General features: G+C 42.0%; 1 protein-coding gene across 6 annotated transcripts; it reads right to left on the bottom strand.

Annotated features, from left to right (window-relative positions):
* Nucleotides 1–822: 822 nt before the first annotated feature.
* ssh1a (slingshot protein phosphatase 1a) lies at nucleotides 823–21,408 on the bottom strand. Of its 6 annotated transcripts, none has more exons than XM_039803653.1 (15): nucleotides 21,234–21,408; nucleotides 18,880–18,917; nucleotides 9,877–9,977; nucleotides 7,144–7,208; nucleotides 6,329–6,450; nucleotides 5,860–5,928; nucleotides 5,627–5,692; nucleotides 5,146–5,340; nucleotides 4,901–4,994; nucleotides 4,258–4,386; nucleotides 4,004–4,050; nucleotides 3,741–3,887; nucleotides 3,072–3,287; nucleotides 2,158–2,860; nucleotides 823–2,052 (listed from the first exon to the last, which is right to left on the bottom strand). In XM_039803653.1, exons 1-15 carry the CDS (start codon nucleotides 21,312–21,314, stop codon nucleotides 967–969), a joined length of 3,159 nt encoding a protein of 1,052 aa, XP_039659587.1. In that variant the 5' UTR covers nucleotides 21,315–21,408; the 3' UTR covers nucleotides 823–966. The 6 variants fall into 6 exon arrangements, with proteins under 6 accessions (XP_039659587.1, XP_039659588.1, XP_039659589.1 ...); XM_039803654.1 differs by having other exon boundaries at nucleotides 3,072–3,272; nucleotides 21,234–21,406; XM_039803655.1 differs by lacking the exons at nucleotides 18,880–18,917; nucleotides 21,234–21,408 and adding an exon at nucleotides 14,222–15,268.
* Between the last annotated feature and the right edge of the window lie 998 nt (nucleotides 21,409–22,406).

Genomic DNA, 22,406 nt, shown 5'->3' with positions numbered 1-22,406 from the left:
CACTAGGCGTTTGTATTAGGATTTCAAGCCATGCAGCGTGACTCCTCACTCTGCTCTCCCAAGAACATTGTAGGGAATGATGAGGTCAATAACATTACTCTGATGTTATTTTGGAAGATAGCTTGCTTGTGTACCAGTAATTCACTCAATAAAAAAAACAGTGCAAAGGAACAACAAACTCAGAAATGTTTCTGTTCTGTTTGTTGAAAACAGTGAGCATGCCTCTGGCAAAACAAAGTCACAACCTTCTCTCTTCACTTTGATCCCATTCACTCACTCACAGACGACTCGCATATAGTCACGCATTAATGCATTAACATACACCTCAAAACTGATTTCCTCACTTTAATTCGACATCAGCAAATTAACTGATTTAAACTCTAGCCCGGTGTTTGTCTGAGAAAGAGCTCCGTGAATGCAACATGAGGTAACCATTAATTTTTTTACAACCCTCTAGCATCTAAAACATAAACTGTGCGGTAAACAACTCTACATTTATTAACACTTTGCTCCATTGAGGGAAGTTCATCAACGTAGGCTACCACTTTGTACCAGACAGGTAAAAATAATGTAAGTGCCAATGGATACCATAATTTGGTACATATCAGGTACTAACAGCTGTGAAGTTAAAGGTTATAGAGCGCCCTGTACCGTCTCATCCAGCAGTCCAACACACAGCTCTGTGCCTCTGGTCTCGTACGTAAGGCACTTGTTTGTCCATGAGTCAAACCAAGTTAGAGGTGCACTGATGGCTTTACATACTTGTCAGATACAGCAATATGACTTTCATCACTGTGAACAGCAGATCGAGAAACAATGTGGCAAAGGAGAGTGTAACACTCCTTATAACAACAGTTGGCATTGTTTTTTTTTTGTTTTCATTAGTTTCCTTTGACTCAATTCTCCAGCCCCACAGGGTGACAGATGAGGGGATGGTTGGAGTGTATGTAACCTCCACTTGATATGTCAGCTTCTGGGCTCACCTGGTAGTGCTCTCTCTGGAGTGTGCAGGTCCTTGCAGGGCCGGGGCAGAGCAGAGGTGGTGGGGGAGTCCCACTCCAGGCCGGGCTCTGGCTCTGGGGACAGCGAGAGGAGCAGTAGTGTTCCTGCATCTGAGGAGCAGGCTGAACACAGGTCCTCTGAGGAAAAGTTGAGGCTGCCCAACTTGGCCAGCGAGTTGGACCGCTTCAGCCTCGAGGACACTGTTAGGCCTGCCAGACGCATGCGGGTCTCGATCTCCTGTGCCCTCTGACGCACAAGGCCAGGTTTCCCCCTCACGCTGCGCAGACTGTCACTGCTGGAGCTGCGTGTCAGGGTGGAGCCATGAGGCGAGGAGGTGGGTGTGAGCAACCCAGACCCCACCACCCCCAACAAGGCTTCATTGCTCAGTGGCACCACCAGTGGCTCTAACCGCACTTGGCATGGTGTAGAAGATTTAGGGAAGCCGGAGAACTCCTCTTCCTCCTCAGTGTGAAAAGGGCTGTTTTTGGACCTTTGGCATGTGTGCAAAGGTAAGCTCTCCTGGGATAAACCTGAAAGTCTCTCTAGTCTCTCTGCACGTCGGCGGACCAGCCCAGACCTCTGCAGCTGCAACAGGGTCTCCTGTTGTTGGCCAATGTAGCAAGCCACGGCTAGGTTCTCTTCCTCCGAATCCATTTTCATCAGCTCAGGGAGATTCTCTGAGGCAGCTTCAGATTGACTTTTCTGACTCTCATTCTTTACTTTCAATAAGTCACCATCGTCCTTCGGCTCCAGTAAGTACGGTGCGTTTCCTGGCTGCTTCTCTCTGTTGAGTAGAGCTGTGGCTGGGGAGGCAGCACAGTTGGCACAGTCACACAGAGGGCCACAGGGGCGCAGCAGTCCCACTGAAGACGTGAGGCCTTCAGAAGAGGTATTGGACAGTGGGAATGAAGCACTTGGGACTTCAGGAGAACTGGGCTTAAGGCAAAGCTTAGAAACCAGGGGTGGAGAGTCTTCTTTCAGCTTGGACTTAGAATCCCTCCAGGACAATGCAGAAGCATCAACTGGAGGAGGGAGGGAGGAAGCTTTTTCCTAAATAAAGACAGGAAAGAAAAAATGTCGGAGGGTTTTGGTAATTTTTTCAAGCATTCAGCATTTCATTCTAAAACGTAGGTTAATCATACAACTCAAACTTACATTGAGGATACGTGGAGTGCTCAAATGGTTGTTATTGTTGGAGTTTTCATTTAGGGTTGCCAGGTCCATCCCATTACCCTCTGTATCCCCTTCTACCTCCACATCTTGCGTTTCCTCCCCTCCGCCACTATCCCCACCCCCTCCATCATCTGGTTGCATGAGCACCTCCATCTCTGCCTCCTCCTTTCGCACCTCCTCCTCATCCTCCTCCTCCACTGTGCTGAACTCCAGCCTCAGACGCAGCTCCTCCAGGGGCTCAGGGCGCTGAGAGCATGTCTGGGCAGCGGTCCCCTCTGCTGTAGGCCCAAAACTGGGGAGTGGCAGGCCTTCACGCCCATCAAAGGCCTCATCATCCAGCAGAGCGTCCCGCTCCACATCCTCGATTTCTATAAAGACTTTTTCCATCCCGAGAAGGGGAGGGCCGCGCACAGGTGTTGATGGTTCGCTGTCCAGCGCTGAGTCTGAGAGCCGGCGGAAATAGTAATTGTTGTAGGCAGGGTCAATATCCAGTGCAACAGTCCTGCGTGGGGAGGGACATGCAGCCCCCTTATCAGACAGCGCCTCCTCACAGCAGGGAGACATCCCTGGCTCTGGAGTCAGGTGGCCTCCCTCCTCCCCTCCACAACACTGAGACATCCCCTGCTGCCCCTCTGCCATCTCACAGTCTGCGTCTGGATGCCAGAGCTTGTTGTGACGCTGTTTACTAGATACATATACAAATACAGAATACAAAAGTCAAAAAACAGGTCCACTGAGAGAAGACTGGGCACACGCTCGCACGCACACACACACACACACACACACACACACACACACACACACACACACACACACACACACACACACACACACACACACACACACACACACACACACACACACACACACACACACACACACTGTAGGGGCTGTACCTAGCATCCAAGATGCCCTCGTATTCGGCCAGCTGCCTCATGAAGCCAGCGTTGGGTCGTGTGATGCTCCTCTTTTGCTTGACAAAGTTGTAAGCCTTCTCTAGGGACCAGCCGAACTCTTTCATGGCATAAGCGATGACGGTGGAGGCAGACCGACTCACACCCATCTTGCAGTGAACAAGACACTTGGAGCCGTTCTTTCTATGGAGCGAGAATCTTTTAAATAATCATAAAAACGAAGTTTGACAAAAATAAATCTTCACTCCACGCTTTTTCTAGAGATTCCAACCACATCTCATGATCTTCCTCAGTGGATTTAGCTCGTTCAGTTGTCATTACTGTAAGATAACTCAGTTGTTATCAAGTAAGGAGCTTCGGCCGCATGGTAACGATTACAACACATGGAGACTGGGGGGGCTGTTGTTGACAGCACTAACAAAAAAAAGTTTGTAAGTAGACCTTGAGTTAAGTTTTTTTGTCAAACTACTGCTTCCAAGGTCAAAAACAAAGTTTCATGCTCAATAAAAACAGTTAAAACATGCCCACAAGATATTAGCTTGATAATACATTTGAATAAATAAAGTTACAGGATATTACAAAAGACTTTATGCGTCTTTATAAACTGATACATACATGAGCAACATGTTTTCTGTTCCACTCAGGACTCACTTTGCTTTAACAATGAAGTTGTACGTCTCATTCCAGTGAGCCAGCAGGTCGGTGGCGTCTTCATCATAGACGCGTATGTTGTGATAACAAAATGTGCCTGGAAAGAAGTTGTCTATCTCCCTGGTAACGTTGAGGATGTAGCCCACCCTGGGGAGGAAAGATAGTGTTAAGTCATCAACAACATTCTTTCTTGCTCAAATCACTAAGAAAATATGTTTTTTGGTGATGTTATCTTAGCTCCTTCATAATATAAAATAAATCACCCTGACTCTTGCAGCTCCTCCAAATTAGATGCATTCCATTCAGAACCCTACAAAAAAATGAAGGGAAGTACTGTTTAGATTGAGTATATTTTCAAATCTTTGTAAGATGGTTATTTCTCCATTAACAATAATTTCACATGGAAGCAGTCTTCCTGTGGGATGGAAAGGGAATGGAATCTTTTTTTCTTTCTCAGTTATTCACAGGAAAGAACAGATATTTTGGTGAATGTAAGAGACGGTATGAGTTGTCCCACCAGGTAGACGTGATCAAAGATGAGTGTGGGTTTGTCCATCTGACCCAGGATCAGCAGCATCTCATTGTCGATGAACTCTTTGTACTCCTTCAGGTTACAGTTCATGTGTTGTTCCAACTCTGTACGGATCTGACAAGAGAATTATAAAGTACATGATGATTTATTGGTGAAGTTGTTGTTTTTTTGGAAGTTTACTTTAAAATGATTTCCCTGAAAACTATACAAATGTTATGTAACTGTCAAAAGATGAAATATCAAGGAAGAAACACAACAGTGCCAGAATTTGGGTGGGTAGTATCAAACGACATTGACAGGTAATAGTATACATATATATATGTATACATATAATAATGTATAATATAAAATATTGTAAATAAGATTCCTGTAATTAGAAACTATTATAAAGTCTAGGGGACATCCACATAGTAAATTCCATAAAAGTCAACTCCAAAGTTTGAAAACAATTAAGTGAACTGAGTTGTCTCCATCTTTAGAGAGTGAAATGTAAATGCAGCCACTAAAATTAAACCACAAGAAATAAATGCAAAGCAGAGGTTTATTTCAGCGTGTGTGTGTGTATACACTACCACTACTACTACTACTACCACTACCACTACTACTACTACTACTACTGTATATTTACTTGTTTGCTGGTGACGTTCTCGAGGTCCCGGCACGTCATGATGCTTCTGAGTTTGGCTTTAATAAGGCATCCTGTCCTCTCTCTCTCTGAAGGCCTACCAAAGATTAAGTCTCATTAAAATCTCAGCACTCCAGTTGTTCAATTCCAGTTGTTCCTGAAATGTCAAGCTACATCAACAACAGGTGCAGGTGTGATTCGTTTCAGTCTTTACATAAAGAATCCGATCTAAGTTTGTGTTTACTGACTTGTCGACAAACATGGTGGGTGAGTCCAGCCGTGTGGTCTCCAAGTCCTTCATGGTGTTCCACTCGTTGATACAGCTCTGCTCTGAAGCAATGCAGCTCTCATAGTAGCCCATCCAGGTGAGAGCCATGCCTCCAGGGAAGTAGTTATGCCTGCGTGACACCTCGCATGCCTTGTGCAGCACCTGCAGGGCTGACCTAGATTGTGTTTGTTTGTAAGAATAAAAGGTTATAGTTGTAGTCTGATTTGTGAGGTATTTTAGCAAAAACTATCATATTACTAACAGTGCTAACAATCAGTTAAATGGTCTGTGCAGTTCTCTGCACATGCATCGTTATGTCAGCAGGTGGCAGAATGAATCAGCATTGCCTCAACCTCTTACTGCAGTATAGTGACACGTGTTTATCAGGAGATTTGTGGTGTGTCATGAAGCAGAATTTCTTTAGACAGCCACTGTGGCTCCAGAGGTTGTTTATTACTCACCACATAGCCTGCACCGACACGGGTTTGAAGACATGAGTCCGACTTGCTGTGTTCACAGTGAAGCCCCTGAGGAGAAAACAAAACAGATGGTCATTCCCCTGAGCACAGTGTAGCTACCTGTGTATCATCCCAAATGTCAGGTGTAGCAGCAGTGTTGGGTAAAAAGGGAAATATCACTGGGTTAAAGGCTGCAGCCGTACAGCAGGGGTCACACACTGACAGAGAGAACTCACCCATCTCCATCCAGGTGGATCTTTGTGTCACTCCACAGAGGTAGCGTCATGCCGATCGAACAGCTTTTGCTGACAGAGGAGAGAGAAAAAATAAATACCAGGCAAAAAGAAAATGAAGTGACGCATATGTGAAGTCGATAACATAAATGTGATTTTCTACATTAAAAACCTATGTTGCTGCATTTGCTATATTCTAGGATTACTCAATAAATATCTAAACAATTGTCAGGCAAACAAGAAATGGCAGAATTACATTTTAAATGTTTGTTGTTTTTAGGTTCAGTATTCAGCCTTGAGCAGCCCTGCAGGTAATAAATCATGTGTGACTTACTGGACACAAGCTAATATTTTCTCAAAGCAAATGAAAATACCAATTTATAAATGTAGCTCTGGTAGCTTTTAACAGATGACTGTCTGTCTGGCAAACAGTGATCATAAAACCCCACACACAAAAAGGGTTTACTCTTACCAGTCTTTGCTGGTAAAGTCGATTCCCAGTAGGATGTTCTCCTCCGTGTCTTGTCGCCCACTGGTGTACACCACCACCATGTACCGCACACGATCTGACCATGCACTCTCCAGCCGCACCGCCTGGACAGGGCACAGACAATTTACTTCAAATTCAAAGCCAGAACGTTTTGGCTAAGAGTAAGAAATCATGTTTCCTGTTTTTGTAGTAGTACCTGAGAGCTGCCGAGCAAAATACATTCAATTACTGTGGAATTTAAGGAACAGCTTGTCTGAAATTGAATTACTTTTGCCATACATTGTTTTATTTGAAGTACATTACATACAAGACAATATCAGACTACCACACTTTAAACATGTGGGTTGACCCATGAAGAAATCTAGTGTGGCAGGTTTGTGCTTTTCATGCCCCGTTCACAAAAGAGTTTAAAACTCTGATTGTACACAACAGCAAATGCCCTGAGGAAGCAACAGGGTTCAATGCACTGACCCTCCTGCATGTCCAAAGAAAACTAGAATACAAATGTTAGATGTAATAGGGAAACAGAGTTCCCAGGATGTAAGAGAACGCAGAGCTGGTAAACATAAAATTATATAGCACTAACTCAAACACACATTATGGAAACATTTGGTAATGTTCTCCTGAGTGTGTTCAAACCTGCTCTCATGAGTTAATAATTACAGTGAACAAATAAGGGTCTTAAGTGCCTAATAAAACGCATTCTGGAGGGTTTGCTGTGCCAGGTTGTTAGTCACTTGCCTGTGTGTGTGTGTGTGTGTGTGTTTTGATGTACATGTACTGGTGTTGTCTCTCACCAGTTTGATTCTGTCCTCCGAGCGAAGAATGTTTATCATCACCTGCAAGTGTTGAGGTAAGTCACCTGTTGAAGAAGATCGCAACGAAAAATGATCCATGATGAGCAGAGACTGTTTAATGTCATTGATTATAAATCTGCCTTGTCATGCATTACCAAAGATGATAAAGCCTGTTTCACTTTGACAACACTGGTATTAATGAACACATAATGCATGCTGGGGACACAATGAGCTCATATAATTAAAGCCATTGCTGTAGTCTAGTGAAGGTACGTGTTACACTGCTCCCTAGTATTTTACAATAAAGCCTTCTGTCTGGAGACAATAACATGTCAAAAGTTTTTATATCAGCTGACGTTGCGTTCATTGATAAGAAATGAATTGACAGTAAATTCTGAACTTCGCATGAGCAAATTTATTACCCACAATTCATGTTCACTTTACATCCCTCAGTGCTCCCTGTGCAATACATGTCAGTCAAGCTGAATAATAAAACAGGGTGTGGAGGTGGATCAACAGCAATGCAAAGTTGCAGCTGATGGAGAGCCAACTATGTTGAAATATTTCAAAACAGGTACACAGATCACGTCATCCTGACAAGTTTTAATAACAGCTACTGGCATAACACAGAAAGTGCCAACTCTCTGCTTGGTCATGTAGTCTTTGTATCTGATATCACAGTGTAGTGCACGTCTCTTCAGTAAAATCACAGTTCAAACATGTTTAAAGTGACACTACTTCTCTACAACATGTCATTGATCATTTTGTCTCACGTTTGGGTCACTGTCTTAGCAAAATGCATCTGCTTTTGTTTTCTGGATAAAGGTTTGAAAAAGTACATTTTATTTATATGCAGACTAATACTGCATATAAATCCTTCTAAAGTTCCATGGCCATCAACCACTCCTAAATTTAATTATTATTTAAAAATTTTATCAAACGTTCCAAAAAAACATTTAATTATGTTCGAGACACATGGACAGATTATAATTTAAACTTTATTGAGATGGAAATGCTGCTACACAGGTGATGGGTTTTGTTGCTGTGGTGTTCCAAAATATGCACCAGTACTTCTTAATACTGAACGTTTTTTCAAAATGCAAAAATGTATAGCCTGAGGATGAGGGTTATGGTTTAGAAAAAACTTTAAAGAACTTTATGTTCAAAGCAGATAACCTTGACAATAAGACTGAGTGGTTTGGCAAACTGATTAAAAGAATTCTTTAATTGGGGCGCATGCATGTAAAAACCGTTACAAGGAAACTGATAATGTAGAAAATGTGTTTCTAAAGATTAAATATAAAAAACATTCAAAGATTTTGCATCATAATGGTCAAGGTGTTGCCACTCATAAAGCAACTACAGTGCTGCGGTACTGTCAATAAGGACGGCATGTAAAGAGTCAAATCTATATGAATCATTTCCTGCAAGTTCATTTATCCATAGCTGCTAGCAGAAAAATCGGGGGGAAAAAAACAAAGTGTATTGTTGATGGTTTTGATGGATCCAAGTGGATCCAACGGTAAAAGGTCAAGTGAGTTTGTAGCCTTTATAGAGATCTGTTCTGAATAATAACATCTGCAAGGTTTAGGAGCAATACACAGAAACCTAAATATATCTGCAGACAATGATGTGTCATGTGTCCATGTTTATGTCAGAGGTTCAATCCAGTTCACCTGATAGCCTTGACTTAGAGCTTAGAGCTAAGCTACATCTACGTATGCCCTATAACAGTTTAGTCTGCATTTACTGATTCCATTACAGTGAAACAGCTCACTTGCATGTAAAAGAAGACTGACATTCAGATACGTACAGATGTCTGCTTTTTATAACATAAAATATAAATGTCACAGCTCTGGTCAGATAAGTTTGGCTTCACAGATATGTTTTGGTATTAAAATGGTCCACAGTATGATGTTTATTTTCATAAAACTGGCTAATGGGACCAGAAGAGATCTGAATCATGTTGATAGTAGGATACCAGTTCACAGAGCAGGACTACCTTTATCAAGCACTTTGCAAAAGTCACCTTACACTATCCTTTTTTTTTTCTTCTGACAGCCACAGTTGCTGGCTAATGTTACAACTATTCCCCCCAGCCAAGTGTTTTTGAGAACCAGCTAAAATGTGGGTTACCGGACAAAGTGGCTGGTAAAGTGATAAAGCTTCAAACCACAGCCATGACACGCCAAATGACTTGGCAGCATTCTGGCTGTTGGCTGGTGCTGATTTCCCATCATGCCAGTGGACTGTCAGGTCAGCCTTGTGTCTTTAAAGCAATAACTGTGTCTTTCAATAGTGACAGCCTTTGATTAAAGACAGTTCATCGTTCAGTCCAACTGACTCTAGCCTTCAATCAATACATAAAAATACACTACACATCTATTAATTTTTTTATATAGGTACTTTAAGTTACACACGCAAGGTAATTCAAACAAAAAGGACCTCCTCTAATCGTCAACAGAAGTTTTGCTCACAGTGCCACAATGCGCCGGATTTAAACACTAATCTGCCTAAGCTATATGTCTGGAACATACTTATCAACGAAGCAGCCTCCATACTCCTTACCTCAGCTACAAACAGCTGCTGTAGTGTTAGGGAGTGCAGCACATGAACTCGTCACACAAACGCACTACGTAACCTGGACAAGAAGTCTCCGGAGGAGCTTGATGAGATCAAAACTACAGTTAGGGTGAGCGACGGGGATAACGGGGTGCTTTTTGTTTTTCTCACCTGCATGTTTGTGGTGAGGATGTGCTTTCTGGCTCTGTTGACTGCTCCCCTGCTGCAGAAAGAGAGCAGCACCCTTCACCATGAAGAAGCTCTCACTCAGGCTGCAAAACAAATGAGAGAGAGGAGTTACAAGCATTGAAACATACACACTTTCCATCAGACATCACGGCGCAGAGCAACAGCTCAGCACAATCGTTCCAGCTTGTTCGTTGAACAGCGAGGCTGAGAAATGGGACACAAGACAAATTAAATATTCAGTTTTAACAGGACCATTTAGTTCAGTAGACACAGCTACTGAGATGAGCATAAATCATGGCTGCCTGCTGCCAGGGAATTACCTCAACAGCTGAGTGGAAAAGCCCAGCTGCCACGTTACAGAGGCAGACCTCAGGTCTGCAGCAGCCATGAATCAAGCTTTGATCCTAAATGCTTATCTGTCTTTTTTCTGCTGTACGGGCTGCACTCAGATTTGACTTGTCAGGTCGCTGCTGGCTAGGTGTAAAGCAACACAGACCTAAAGAATTGACCTAACTTCAGTTGTTTGTGATAATTAACTTTCACAATTGCAGAAAAGCTGCAATTACCAGTTCACACCTGCCTGTAAAACCTCAGGTTTTTCAGGTTAGGCTTTGGAGCTGTCAACAGATGACATAAGTAGGGAACTGCAATAAAAAAAGAATTGAGGTGTTTCCTCTGGGCTTAATTCAATCATTCCATTTCACTGAAGAACAACATGAGCACATTAATAAATCTACCTGGCAGCAGGGTGGAGCACACGCACCATGTATTCAGTGTGTGCAGTCTGGCAAACAAAGACATCATTAGGCAAATACAGAAATGAAGAGCGGAAGGAACAAAACAAACTCCAAACAGGATAAAGATAAATAGACCTCTCAATAAATACAGACATTATACATTCAACGTATGTAAAGGTCCCATGGCATGAAAATTTCACTTTATGAGGTTTTTTTAACATTAATATGAGTTCCCCCAGCCTGCCTATGGTCCCCCAGTGGCTAGAAATGGCGATAGGTGTAAACCGAGCCCTGGGTATCCTGCTCTGCCTTTGAGAAAATGAAAGATCAGATGGGCTGATCTGGAATCTTGCTCCTTATGAGGTCATAAGGAGCAAGATTACCTCCCCTTTCTCTGCTTTGCCCGCCCAGAGAATTTGTCCCACCCATGAGAAAGAGAGAGACATCATGGGCGTTTCTCAATCTGTGTTCTTCTGTTGACTTGTGTTCTTGTGTCCCTGTGAAACGTCATCTTGTGTTGCCAAAGTATTGTCCCAATACACAAGTTTGCATTTCACCAAGAACAGTTAAGATTCCCGGAAATGTTGTTGACACGCCCATTTTACCGAGGATGCATTGGTTGGTAACTTGTATGAACTTCGCAGCACCTGTATCCCAACATTCATTTCGGCATTCAATGATGGTTCGATTTCCAGTACATAGATTTGTTTAAATATCACAACTAGGCCTGTAACGATAGTCAATAAATCAATTAATCGCACGATAAAAAAAATAGCTCGATAATTTTTCCGGCTTCGATAATTTCCATTTGCATGCTTGTTTGTTTTTCTCGTCTCTCTCTACCAAAGAGACTAGAGGACCACTCTCGGTTCCTTAAGTACGGGAGTGAACCCTCTTGTCAGTCGCATGGTCTTTGTGGGGGCGGGACTCCTGGCGGAGAGAGAGAGAGAGAGACAGAAAACGCTAGTTGAGTGTTGGGGCAGGGTTTCCCGCAGCACTTTGCAGTTAAGGCGCCGACAAAAAACTAAAAAGTATATGAGCGATATCAACCGTGTTACTCGGCGTCCCGGTTTCTCCCTTTCATTCCGAACCACACAGCTGATAACCTGCAGGTGGAGGCGGGGACAGGATCGGACATACAAGCGGTTTCAGGAAAGTGGCTGCATGTGTCCGACAATGCACAGAACATTAACGGTACAAGCCTACAGCTGTCCGCGGACACGGAGTGTGGAAAGTATGTCAGAGGTGTGTGTGTGTGTGTGTGTGTGTGTGTGTGTGTGTGTGTGTGTGTGTGTGTGTGTGTGTGTGTGTGTGTGTGTGTGTGTGTGTGTGTGTGTGTGTGTGTGTGTGTGTGTCGGCCCGCCCCCACAAAGCTCCGACCTGCAGAGGAGCAGAAGCCACACCTTCGCCAAAATGAAGACTGAAAAACAGAACTATGTTGGTACAAACATTTTCTCGCCATGTGGCAGATAGCCATATAGATAGATTAAATGTATTAATTATATATTATTTAAATGTAATATTTAGTGTTAAATAATTGTAAAATGTAGTACAGAGTCTGTAGTCTATCGCACAAACACTCGAGGAATGCAGCAAACTTTTGACAGCCAGTAGGCTATGAATTGCCTGGGAGAAAACTTTGCTTGTGTCACAAACGGCAATTCCACAACTGTACATCAGCGTGAAAGACGACATACTGAAGGAGATCAAAGACATATTGTGGATATTTAAAATGTCTTCCAGTTCCAGTGTTAAATATTCTTTAGAAATAAAAGTGTATTGATCTTTGAAAAAGTGTACCTGCATTATTATGCCATTATCATTAGATGCAAATTCGTCTCTCAACTACAATATTATCGTTTATCGCAATAATTTCTGGGACAATTTATCGTCCAGCAAAATTTGTTATCGTGACAGCGTTTTCTGTGCTTGTGAACTTGCGAGTTCATTCTTCCAAGAATAGCCAGCAAGAAAGTTCTCCCCAAGAACACAAGTCCGTACTTTGCATTCTTGAGATTGAGAAACACCCCAGGGCTTTCAAACGAGCAAAGTGGCAGTTGGTCAAGGCCACACCCCCGCCCTCCACCTTGCCGCCCCCCTCTTCCTCAATAGCTACAGACACAGAAATGGCACATACTAAGGAAAGCTCATTGTGGGACTGGCTCTAGTGGCTGTAATTCTGCACCAAGGCCTAATTTCGGGAAAGAGACTTCAGATATAGTATTAGGGGACCACTGAGGCCTATATAAAAGCATCCAAAGAGCACCATGTCATGGGACCTTTAAACAGCATAACCTACTACATTGGTGAACTGTATATCCTTGAAATAAATATAAACTTTTTGTATGGATAGATCCCCTACACCTCCAAACACACATTAACCATTGACCAAATGCCTTTGGTTAAAAACAGGCATCAATTAAACTCCTTACAGTTTCACCAACACATTTTTATATCCAGCTCTGAAACTGTTCCCTCGCTCAGCTCTCTCTGATCAGACTTTCAAAACCCACATACAGAAGAGCAGGCCGGGGCCAAACAGATGATTTTGTGGGAACAATGGACTTCGTTTTGTGCACCTCACAATAAATTCCCTCCGCCTCCAGCACCACAGGAAAAAAGTGACAAAGCACGGGGGCGGACACTTCTTAACAAGAGCTTTTGTCTCCCTGTGGTGGATTTCTGTTTCAGTCTCTGTTCTCTGTTTGAGATTTATGTGGCTGTCAGGAGGGTCCACTGTCAGGGAAAGATGGATAATATGAGGCAGAAGTGGCAAGGGCAATAAGAGGGCTACTGTGTACAAATCCCTGCTCCTCATTTTTCATATTTCAACTAGTAGTAACACGACTTTAGGTCATCAGGTTGGCCTGTGATACCTGATAACTTCCCACAGAAAAGTTGTACTCTGAAACTTGTCTTTAAGTATAGATCAAGAGCTGGCCCACTGCTTTACAGGCTGTACTCAGACGTCCTCATTAAACAGACGCAGCTCCACTGTCTCTTGCCCTGCTATCAGCTTCTCCGCAAACACTAGGACTAAAAATACTGTACATCTGGTATCAAAGCAAACAAAGACTATGACAGAAAATCTTGTCAGATAGCCTCAATGATTCCACACGAGTACAACCTACAGTACCTATTCTGTCTTTACAGACAGAAATACAAAGATGGACAGTTATATGGACGAACAGTCGTAGAAGTATCACTAATACAGTGATTTGTGCACCACTGAGTTTCAGCTACCACTGCAAACTTATTTTGACTGAGGTCCACTATTTCAAAATCAGCTGGGCATGTTCAGTGATTGAGTCAGTCTGCTGGCCTGAAATAACACGATAGTATCTGTTGCAAAATGTCCCATTCAACATCCAAGCTCTTACCCTGAACTAATAGATTATATATATATATATATATATATATATATATATATATATATATATAAATTATAGTAATATTGTTTCCAATCTGTTCAAAATCATAACCCCTGAGCAGGAAGTCCAAAGCTTTATTTTAGTGTTTTGTTTTGTTTTGTTTAGTGTTTGAGCTCAAATCTCACTCAATCAAAACTCCAGAAGATAAACTTAACTTACATGCGGTTTATCTCACTCTGGGTCAAAACAGCGTTCTCCACAAAATAAGGTAGCATCTTCAGCACAGCCTCCTGAATGGGTTCTACAACCAGATGCATCCTGTTGACTAGTTTGAAACCCAGGCCTCTCCGCCGGGAGCTATCTCCTCTTCATCTAGCTCCAGACAAAGTGAAGGAGCAAAGTGCAAAAGAAGAAGAATGACGGTTTCAGGTCTTGTCCCATCGCACTTGAGTGACAGACTGACTGACAGGCTGCACTCATCTGTGCTGCTCAGTGAAGAAGTGGCGTCTGTACAGATGCCACTCCCTCTGTTCCCTCCTCCTCCCTCATCGGAGTGTCTCTGTGTGTTTGAGTGCGGGTCAGACTCCTGCCTGGAGGGACGTACTGCAGTCTCCACCCGCCACCTCGGCTACACACAACTGTGCCTTCAGTCTGTTTTGTCTTTGTTGCTCTTTTAGAGTATGATTAAGCATTCACATCCGTAAGAAAGAAGAGCAATATTAAATTTAACTCCTTCATTCATGATAAGCACTTGTACACTTGCCAAAAGAGACACAGAGTCTTTCGCTTTTCAACAAACAAATGAGCAATAGCCAGAAGGTTACAGAGAACAATGAATCCAGTAGAATTCAAGGGATGGATTTATTTCCCGTTCCTTTAGCAAGAACTCTTTGATTCTTTTCTTCTCTCATCCATCAGGTCTGACACAGTACAAAGTGACCAACAGGTTTCCTCTTTAGCTAATGCAAAACATGTCCACTTCCAGCATCTTGTGTTGCTATCCAACAAAAACCAGCTCTCCAAAACCCACTGAGAGTGCTGTTTTTTTCTCTCTCTGTCTTCCGGGGAAAGTAAGACCACTTGCTCAATTGGAGGAAGACAAAAAAGCAGGAGGAGGATTTTTGGCCAAAACTTTCTCTAAGGGGATGTCTCCATGTGCATGCCATCTTAAGGTTCAACAAAATCCAAGCTAGTGCCTCCAGGGAGCTTAACACATGGGCCAAGCATTGGTGGAAAGGGCAGTGAGAACTGGCTATCTCCCAAAACTCCCAAATCTCATTATACCCAGGCTTATAAGGGAAGGATTATCTTGTCTCTCTCTCTCTCAAGTGGCCAGCGCTGGCTGTCAGTCACAGTCACTCAGATGCACCACAGACAAACCACAATGTTTTGTGTGATTATTAAAGAGAATAACGGTAGGTGAAGCAGGAAATACCTTTTTAGGGCTAATGCATCTGCAATAACAGTGAACACTCTTTTTAGATGCATGGAGGAGAAGGAAATACAGAACTGAAATGAAATATAATCATGCAATGGCAGCATTGACATACAGGTAATTGTTGAAAGTTTAATCTCTGTTTGTGGGTAGAAAGCTTATATAGGCTATAACTTTCTTTCTCACTTTCCCTCTCTCACTAAGCATTCAACCCCCCCTACACACACACAATGAGGTGGCATGACTCTGTTAATCTGGGAGGATTTGCTGACAGACGTTAACAAAAGCTCTGCGACACAGATAACAAGATAGCTCTGCTATTCTTCTCGACAACAGGACAACGTCTGTAACACCTGGTCACTAACAGACTTCAAGCTGACGTGGGTTCAGTCATGTTCCAGGTGGAAACTTGGATGGCTCAGTGTATCAGGTGCATGTAGAAAGGAACTTCCTCTGCATATGAGGTCAAGCTTTAGAAGCAGCAGACAGGAATGATGGCATGTCACAGAATTAGGTATAGTTTGTTACTGCTGCAGCAGGAGCCAGATGGACCTGGATGGCACCAAACACGACCAGATGTACTTTAAGCCGCTGCTCTGAATCACGTATCGGTATGAGAGAAAGGTGCGCTGGATTACACAGAGGAACCATTCTGTTTTTTTCGTGATCTCAGAGTGTTTTGCACACACCAGCACAGTGAGGGTAAAAAGCCTCCTCTTGGGGCTAGCAGTTGCATAATTCTGCCATTCTCTCACTTATACCACTGACAGATAGAAAGGGAGGAAAAACCCCACCTCAGATGTCAGTGGAGACACGGAGGGCCTGAGGAGGAAAGAAATGATGTCATCATGTCACTGAGGAAACATTAACCTAAAGACCCAGAGCTGGTGCTTCTGCTGCAGTTTGTTGAGCCTATGTTTCTCATATCCACACATATTCTACATTCAAATCCTGACACATGACACGTTATGGCATTTAAATCTCCACACGTCTAGATAAGTGTGCTATTTGATTGAGAAAGTGTTGCGGTGAGTTTTAATGGACTTTCACATTTCTGTGAAGCTAATAATCTGCAGATCCTTCGTGTCACCCTCCGTGCTGTATTCCTCCTCCTCAAAACACTGCACCCTATATACACATACATAAATATAAACACACACACACACACACACACACACATAAACACAAATTTTCGTCCAATTGTGCTTGTTGCCCAACTCTGCTGTGTACACGGTGGTGATATGAAATCATTCCTTGGTTCAGTGCCACCGATACCTGCACGATGTTTACGTTGGCCTCGATCAACCCCTTGGGCTTCACATCATTATCAAGGTCAGTCGGAACAGCAGGCGCACATATTCCCACTTGGCAGTCGTATGGCTGTCCATCAACAGATGTAGCTATCTATCTAGATTAGTACACCCTGATCTTAAGAGAAATAAGTCTGTCAAATAAAGAACAACTTACTATGCCATAATATTATAAAACAGGAATCTACTGGCAATTTAATTGCATAACATGGCTTACCAGCCCCTCAAGCAATCTTGAGGCAAGACAGGACTCGCATCATGCAAAGATCTTTCTCACACACATGCATTGCTTAGGGACATTGCAAAGGCTGTTGCATAACTGAAAAGAAACTGAACCCTTAGAATGACGCATTTGCTTATCTTAGGGTGATAAATGTTCTGCTTCTTCAAAAATTCCTCCAGTTCACAGATTATCCAAGTTAAGTTTTCAGTAATAAAGATGTGACAAATCACAAAAGACACAAAAACATTATCAAGACTGCACATTCACTTCAGAACACAAGATTCTGTCAATATGACTGACACATAAAGACCTATTTTGTCATCATTGTCAACATCTTGACAAGTCGATATTATACAGTATAAAGGACCAAAAGACATGCAGGCTAATACAAAAGTTCTGGTATTGATCTGATCTGAAATGAAGTCTCTCTAGTCAACAACTTTACTGTAGTTGGGGTTAAAATAAGATGCTTACTATAAAATTCATGCAGAACAGTTCAGCTCGATTTTAGAAATGCAAAAATGTTTCCAAAGCTGAATATTTAAGAACAGAACATCAGTAATAACAGTCACGTATATAAAAGATGCAAAATACAAGCAGCACTTGTGGGTGTTTTTCCATACAATAGTTCTTCCACAGTCATTGCATTTCAGTGGGTTCATCTAATACTATACATTATGGAAGGTTATCGGAAGATAACATCCAGAAATAAACATTAAAGGCTGCAGAAAATTACAAAAACGTTTAGCTCGGTGAGCATCGTATTATTGCCCAAAACGTACATTTAAACTGCTGTTAATACATGAAGTTACATAATAAAAGTACAAAGCTGAAATGCCAGTTCTTTCTATTTGGAAAAGATCGTAACATTGAAACGGTCCCAGAGACTCTGCTACAGCTTTTGACAGAAAGCTGACAAAACCCTACATACTAAGGGCTGCGACTATTTCCATCATCAAATGCACAAAACACAAGTTACTTGAGCCAAATGGTTTCTTAAAATCATTTTTATTTAAATGTATTCTTGATCTTGTCTCACTATTGGGAACATATAAAAAAATAAATATTGAAATGCATTGATTGCAACATCAAAAGGCTGTTGTGCACTGACTGGATAGTCATGGTAAGTTACATACTTTAACACAGCTGGTAAAGGAGTAAGAAAATATTGTGAGTTATTTGATTCACAATATGTCTTTACCAGTGAAATAATATGTCTTGCCAGATCTTGCATGGTGAAATGGTTTATTGTGTGAACACTCTGGTGCTGCTTTATCATTTCTTTTCACCAAAATTCCTGTCACCAGTCTCAATACACGGGCCACGGCACAGTGCAGCCTTTCATCTTTTGTTGGGAGACAAAGAATTAAATGTATTAATTTGATTGAAAGACACGGAGTTGAGAAACTGTAAATGTTCACTTTCGAAGCTATAATCAGCAAATATTTGTTGTTTTGACTCAGTAAATGACTAAAACAATCAAGTACCAAAATCATAATCAACCTTCTGTCAATCCAAATCAGTAAAAGCACTCTAAATAAAAAACCTGTAGAAAAGCCAAGTGACTCAACTGATAATGCTCAATTCAAGAACAAGTTCATCAATCTGAGTGCTAATAAAAAATACAGACACGTGTTAACATATTACTTGTGAGACGACTGCGAATAACATGGCTGTTAGGAATGGATGACTCTGCCAACAAGACAGATAGACAGGTGTTTAATTACACAACGCTTAGTTGTCCTTATTTGTTGATGCCAGCTAGTCTGCCTGCCGCCACTCCAGATTTCACCAAATGACTCAAAAACAGATGCAGTAAATCAGTCAACAACACCTGCGTATAAAATTTGACCTGCTTTGCCAAGTACCATGCAACAGAAGGGCCAAACCTAACTTAGAGTAAACTTACCTCTGATTTATTCGCCGTTCATCTTCACTCCCAAAATCCTGCAATACAGATAAGAGAAACGATGATCAGATCGAAGTCATTTTGGCATTATTAACAAACATTTCAAGCATGCCACCTAAACAAAAGCTATGGGCTTGTCTACATTTTACCAATCGTAAGCTTTGGTAAATAAAATTGACAAGATAACCAACAATTGAGATGCTATACATACAGTGTTCATTCAAGTCAAAAAATGAGAGAGATGCTTAATCTCAATGTTGGTATATTTTTTATGGCAGATACTAACACTCTTGTCATTAAATCATCTGATAAAGCTGTATTATTGTGTTATAACAGCAATATAAAACCTCACGTGTTCTATCTATTTCCCACCCTCAGAGAAGTGAACTGCTCTTCGTAGTGAAAATGGGCTTAATAATGTTTTATCACACAGCGATTGTAGGCACAGAAGAAAATAGTTTGACTTCAGCATCAAAGGAAGCCGAAAAAACTACGTCTGGCAGTACGCTCCATCCAATCAAAGTCAATCCTGTCTTCTGTTCTCCGACTTCTGTCAAATTCTGTGCTGCGAGCAAATACCAGTGAAGTCACTGCAAATGCAGGTGTGTATTATATATGCATTTAATAGCATCCACGCCACCTGGAGAAGCGTGGAAGACGCAGCGGGAGCGGACACGACTTGAATGCTCTTCAACATAAGAAATGAGCATACTAAACCTAATATGGCTGCATAGAGGAAAGCACAGTACGGACAACATATAACATGACAAGCAATTACATGGCAGGGGTATAATGGGGGCTGATGATGAGCAAGGCTGTGTAAATATTTTGACAAGTTCAGCTGACCAGCCTGCACACTGTCATTTAGGAACCGTAAACTGACACTATCCACTGTCAGGGGAAGTCTACAGCCACAGATGTACAGCTGCAGCAAGTCAAGTATACTCAGCAGGAAAAAAGAGAAATGCTATGGCATGCAGAAAAATGAGCACCATTCGCTGTCAGAAAATCATTCTGCTAGGGGAGCATGTAACACTGCATGACTAACTTTCCATTATTGTGTATTAGGTGAAATAATCTCACGCATTAACCGCCTCATGCCAGCATCTATTAAATCTGTTTACCTCCCTCTCCTACAGTAGTACTCCACCACCGCACACACCCCTCATGAGTAGATGACATCATTGCTGCAGCAGCTTCCTGCCAGCTTTTTCTGTCACACCTCACCATGTTGCTGAACTACACCAACCGCTCCAGCAAGACACAGAGGTACAGGGACGAAACCAAGTTAAAGCAACAAAACTAACTCCTTCATAAGGAGCAATCTATTTGCAACATTTAACATGTTGCACGGTTTTGAACATGCTGTGAAAAATAAAGTCGTCATCTCTAGCTGAAACATTGATGGTTGTAAATAAACTCATATGTCATGTCTGTTTCCTATGATTTGGTCATTCAGCGCACAATAAGGCTTTCCTGTTTATAGCTGGTGGTTGGCGCCCTCGTCTGGCAGCGAGGAGAAGACAATACTTGTACTTAAAAGTAGCAAAGAAAGTTATCTTTGAATGATTACAGTTTTGAGGCAACTTAATTTCCCCCATGCTGTGAGTGCCTGGAGAACTATAGTTCAATCCAGACTATATAGTGCGAAAGAGAAGTAAAGAAAAGCTCTTTATCCCATGGCTGTTTTTACCAGACTGGAAATCTCATACTTCCCTATACTGCCTGGAGGTACCACAGGACAGCACAGTTGAAATTGACATAGAAATGTTCTGTGTAATTGACTGACTGCCTCTAATGTGTTGTCTGCTAAAGAGAATATAGCTAAATCAAGCCACCATTCTGAAACATCAACATCTCAGATTTAATTTGAGTAAATTAAAGTAAATTTAGCAGTGTGTGGACTGCAGCAGCGCCATGAGTGCCTGTTGTTGCTGTAACGTTACTGATGGTGGGCCAGACAGACTGTGTGATATAGCTATATTAATATTGAAGAAAAACACGTTATTATCAATGTCAGCCAGTCACATAACCAGCTAAGCTACAGCTTATTTCATTCATAAGGCTCTTGTCAAACTCAGCAAACGTTAGCTCTTTAAAATTAAAGCCGCATTTAACAGCTGTGAGCATGTATTTTTTTTTTTATAATTTAATTGCATTTAAAAATTAGAAATCTACCAGCCATATTGATATATGGTGGCCAGCAATATCTGATTATGCTACCGTTAGCAAAAAACATAGCTAGCATAACGTGTTAACTAACGGTGCTAATTTAGCTTCAATCAGCGGGCCTTTCTCCACCAACACTGCACCACACAGGAGCATCATTTTTGTTCACCAAGGACCAAACTGACCTCCCCCGCGGTGGTGGTAGCTGTGCTGGCGGTGGATGCGGCGCTCGGGGTCGGGGACCGCTGCAGAGTAACCAACGCCATGGCTGGAAGCTGTGGACGCACCGGCCGGCCGCTGGGCCTGCTGAGCTGCTAGCTGCTGAGCTAACGATACATACAACTGATGGATGGACGGATGGATAGAGGGAGAGGCGCCGTATTATTCTGCAGGCAGCTGGCTGTCTGTGCAGGAAGTCCTGCCTTCAAGGCCCCGGCCATGCTGATGGCACTTGTAGCTATTTAGTAATAATCACTAAACACTAATAATAAGCCGATGCAAGTTCATTTGTATACCACCAAGTATTTAAAGTGCTTTATATAAGACATAAAAGACCACAAGAGGAGATATAAAAGAAACAAATAAGTAGGATAAAAAAATACAATAAGATTAACTTTATTTAATAACCTACAATGAAATAAAACAGTAGCCTATAGAGGGGAAAAAATGAGTCACAGTGTAGCACAATATATTAATAAGTAACCACAAATTTGTGTCAAAAAAAAAAAGTAAGCCAATAATAATAAATGTAAAAGTGTGGTGGCTGCTGTTTGGTGTGTCCCCGGAAATCTGTTTTCACTCTTGAGCGCTGAATGTGAAAGCAGCAGTCAAACTTGTAGCCTACTTGTAGCCTACTGGAAGCAGTCCTATAATTGCAGGCAGTCCTATGAGTAGCTAATTTGCACCAGTACTAGCATTATTCTGTAGAAATGAATTGTCCATTATCATCATTACTGTTATTGTTAACATCTGTGTTGTGCTACCTAAAGCTGCTGTGTGATGTCCTGGAGAGGACATGAAGAGGGCTGAGAGGAGCCAGTATGGGCATTAGGCAGCACTGAAACACTTAACTTAAATGGTATCCAGGATCATTCATGATTTCAGTAACACCTGTGGGGTTGTGGTACGTAAGCGTGTTATGTATTTGGGAGAATAAAGAGGTGCAGAGGTATAACAGGAGAAAATTATAGGGCCTACAATGAGTATTGTGGCCTTTTTCATGCAGCCATATTGATAAGTCATAACATGAGCACAAGGGTAATAACCCAGTAAACAGGTAACCTTAGGTTACAAAAAAGGTTAAAAAAAAAGAACAATCAGAGAACCTCCAGGGAACGTTCTGTGATGGTTCTCTGAAG

Source organism: Perca fluviatilis, chromosome 6 (assembly GCF_010015445.1).
Source record: "Perca fluviatilis chromosome 6, GENO_Pfluv_1.0, whole genome shotgun sequence".
Lineage (NCBI taxonomy): Eukaryota > Metazoa > Chordata > Actinopteri > Perciformes > Percidae > Perca > Perca fluviatilis.
This window is presented reverse-complemented; position numbering and strand designations above follow the sequence as displayed.

What these genes read in the sequence shown, in the direction of transcription:
- ssh1a (XM_039803650.1), bottom strand. Translation starts at nt 10,786, where the DNA reads ATGTCTGTATTTATTGAGAGGTCTATTTATCTTTATCCTGTTTGGAGT. An exon ending in GTGCTCCACCCTGCTGCCAG is followed by an intron (nt 9,978 to 10,631) that starts GTAGATTTATTA and finishes TTTGTTTTGCAG; the next exon opens with CCTGAGTGAGAGCTTCTTCA. An exon ending in GCACTCCACGTATCCTCAAT is followed by an intron (nt 2,053 to 2,157) that starts GTAAGTTTGAGT and finishes GTCTTTATTTAG; the next exon opens with GAAAAAGCTTCCTCCCTCCC.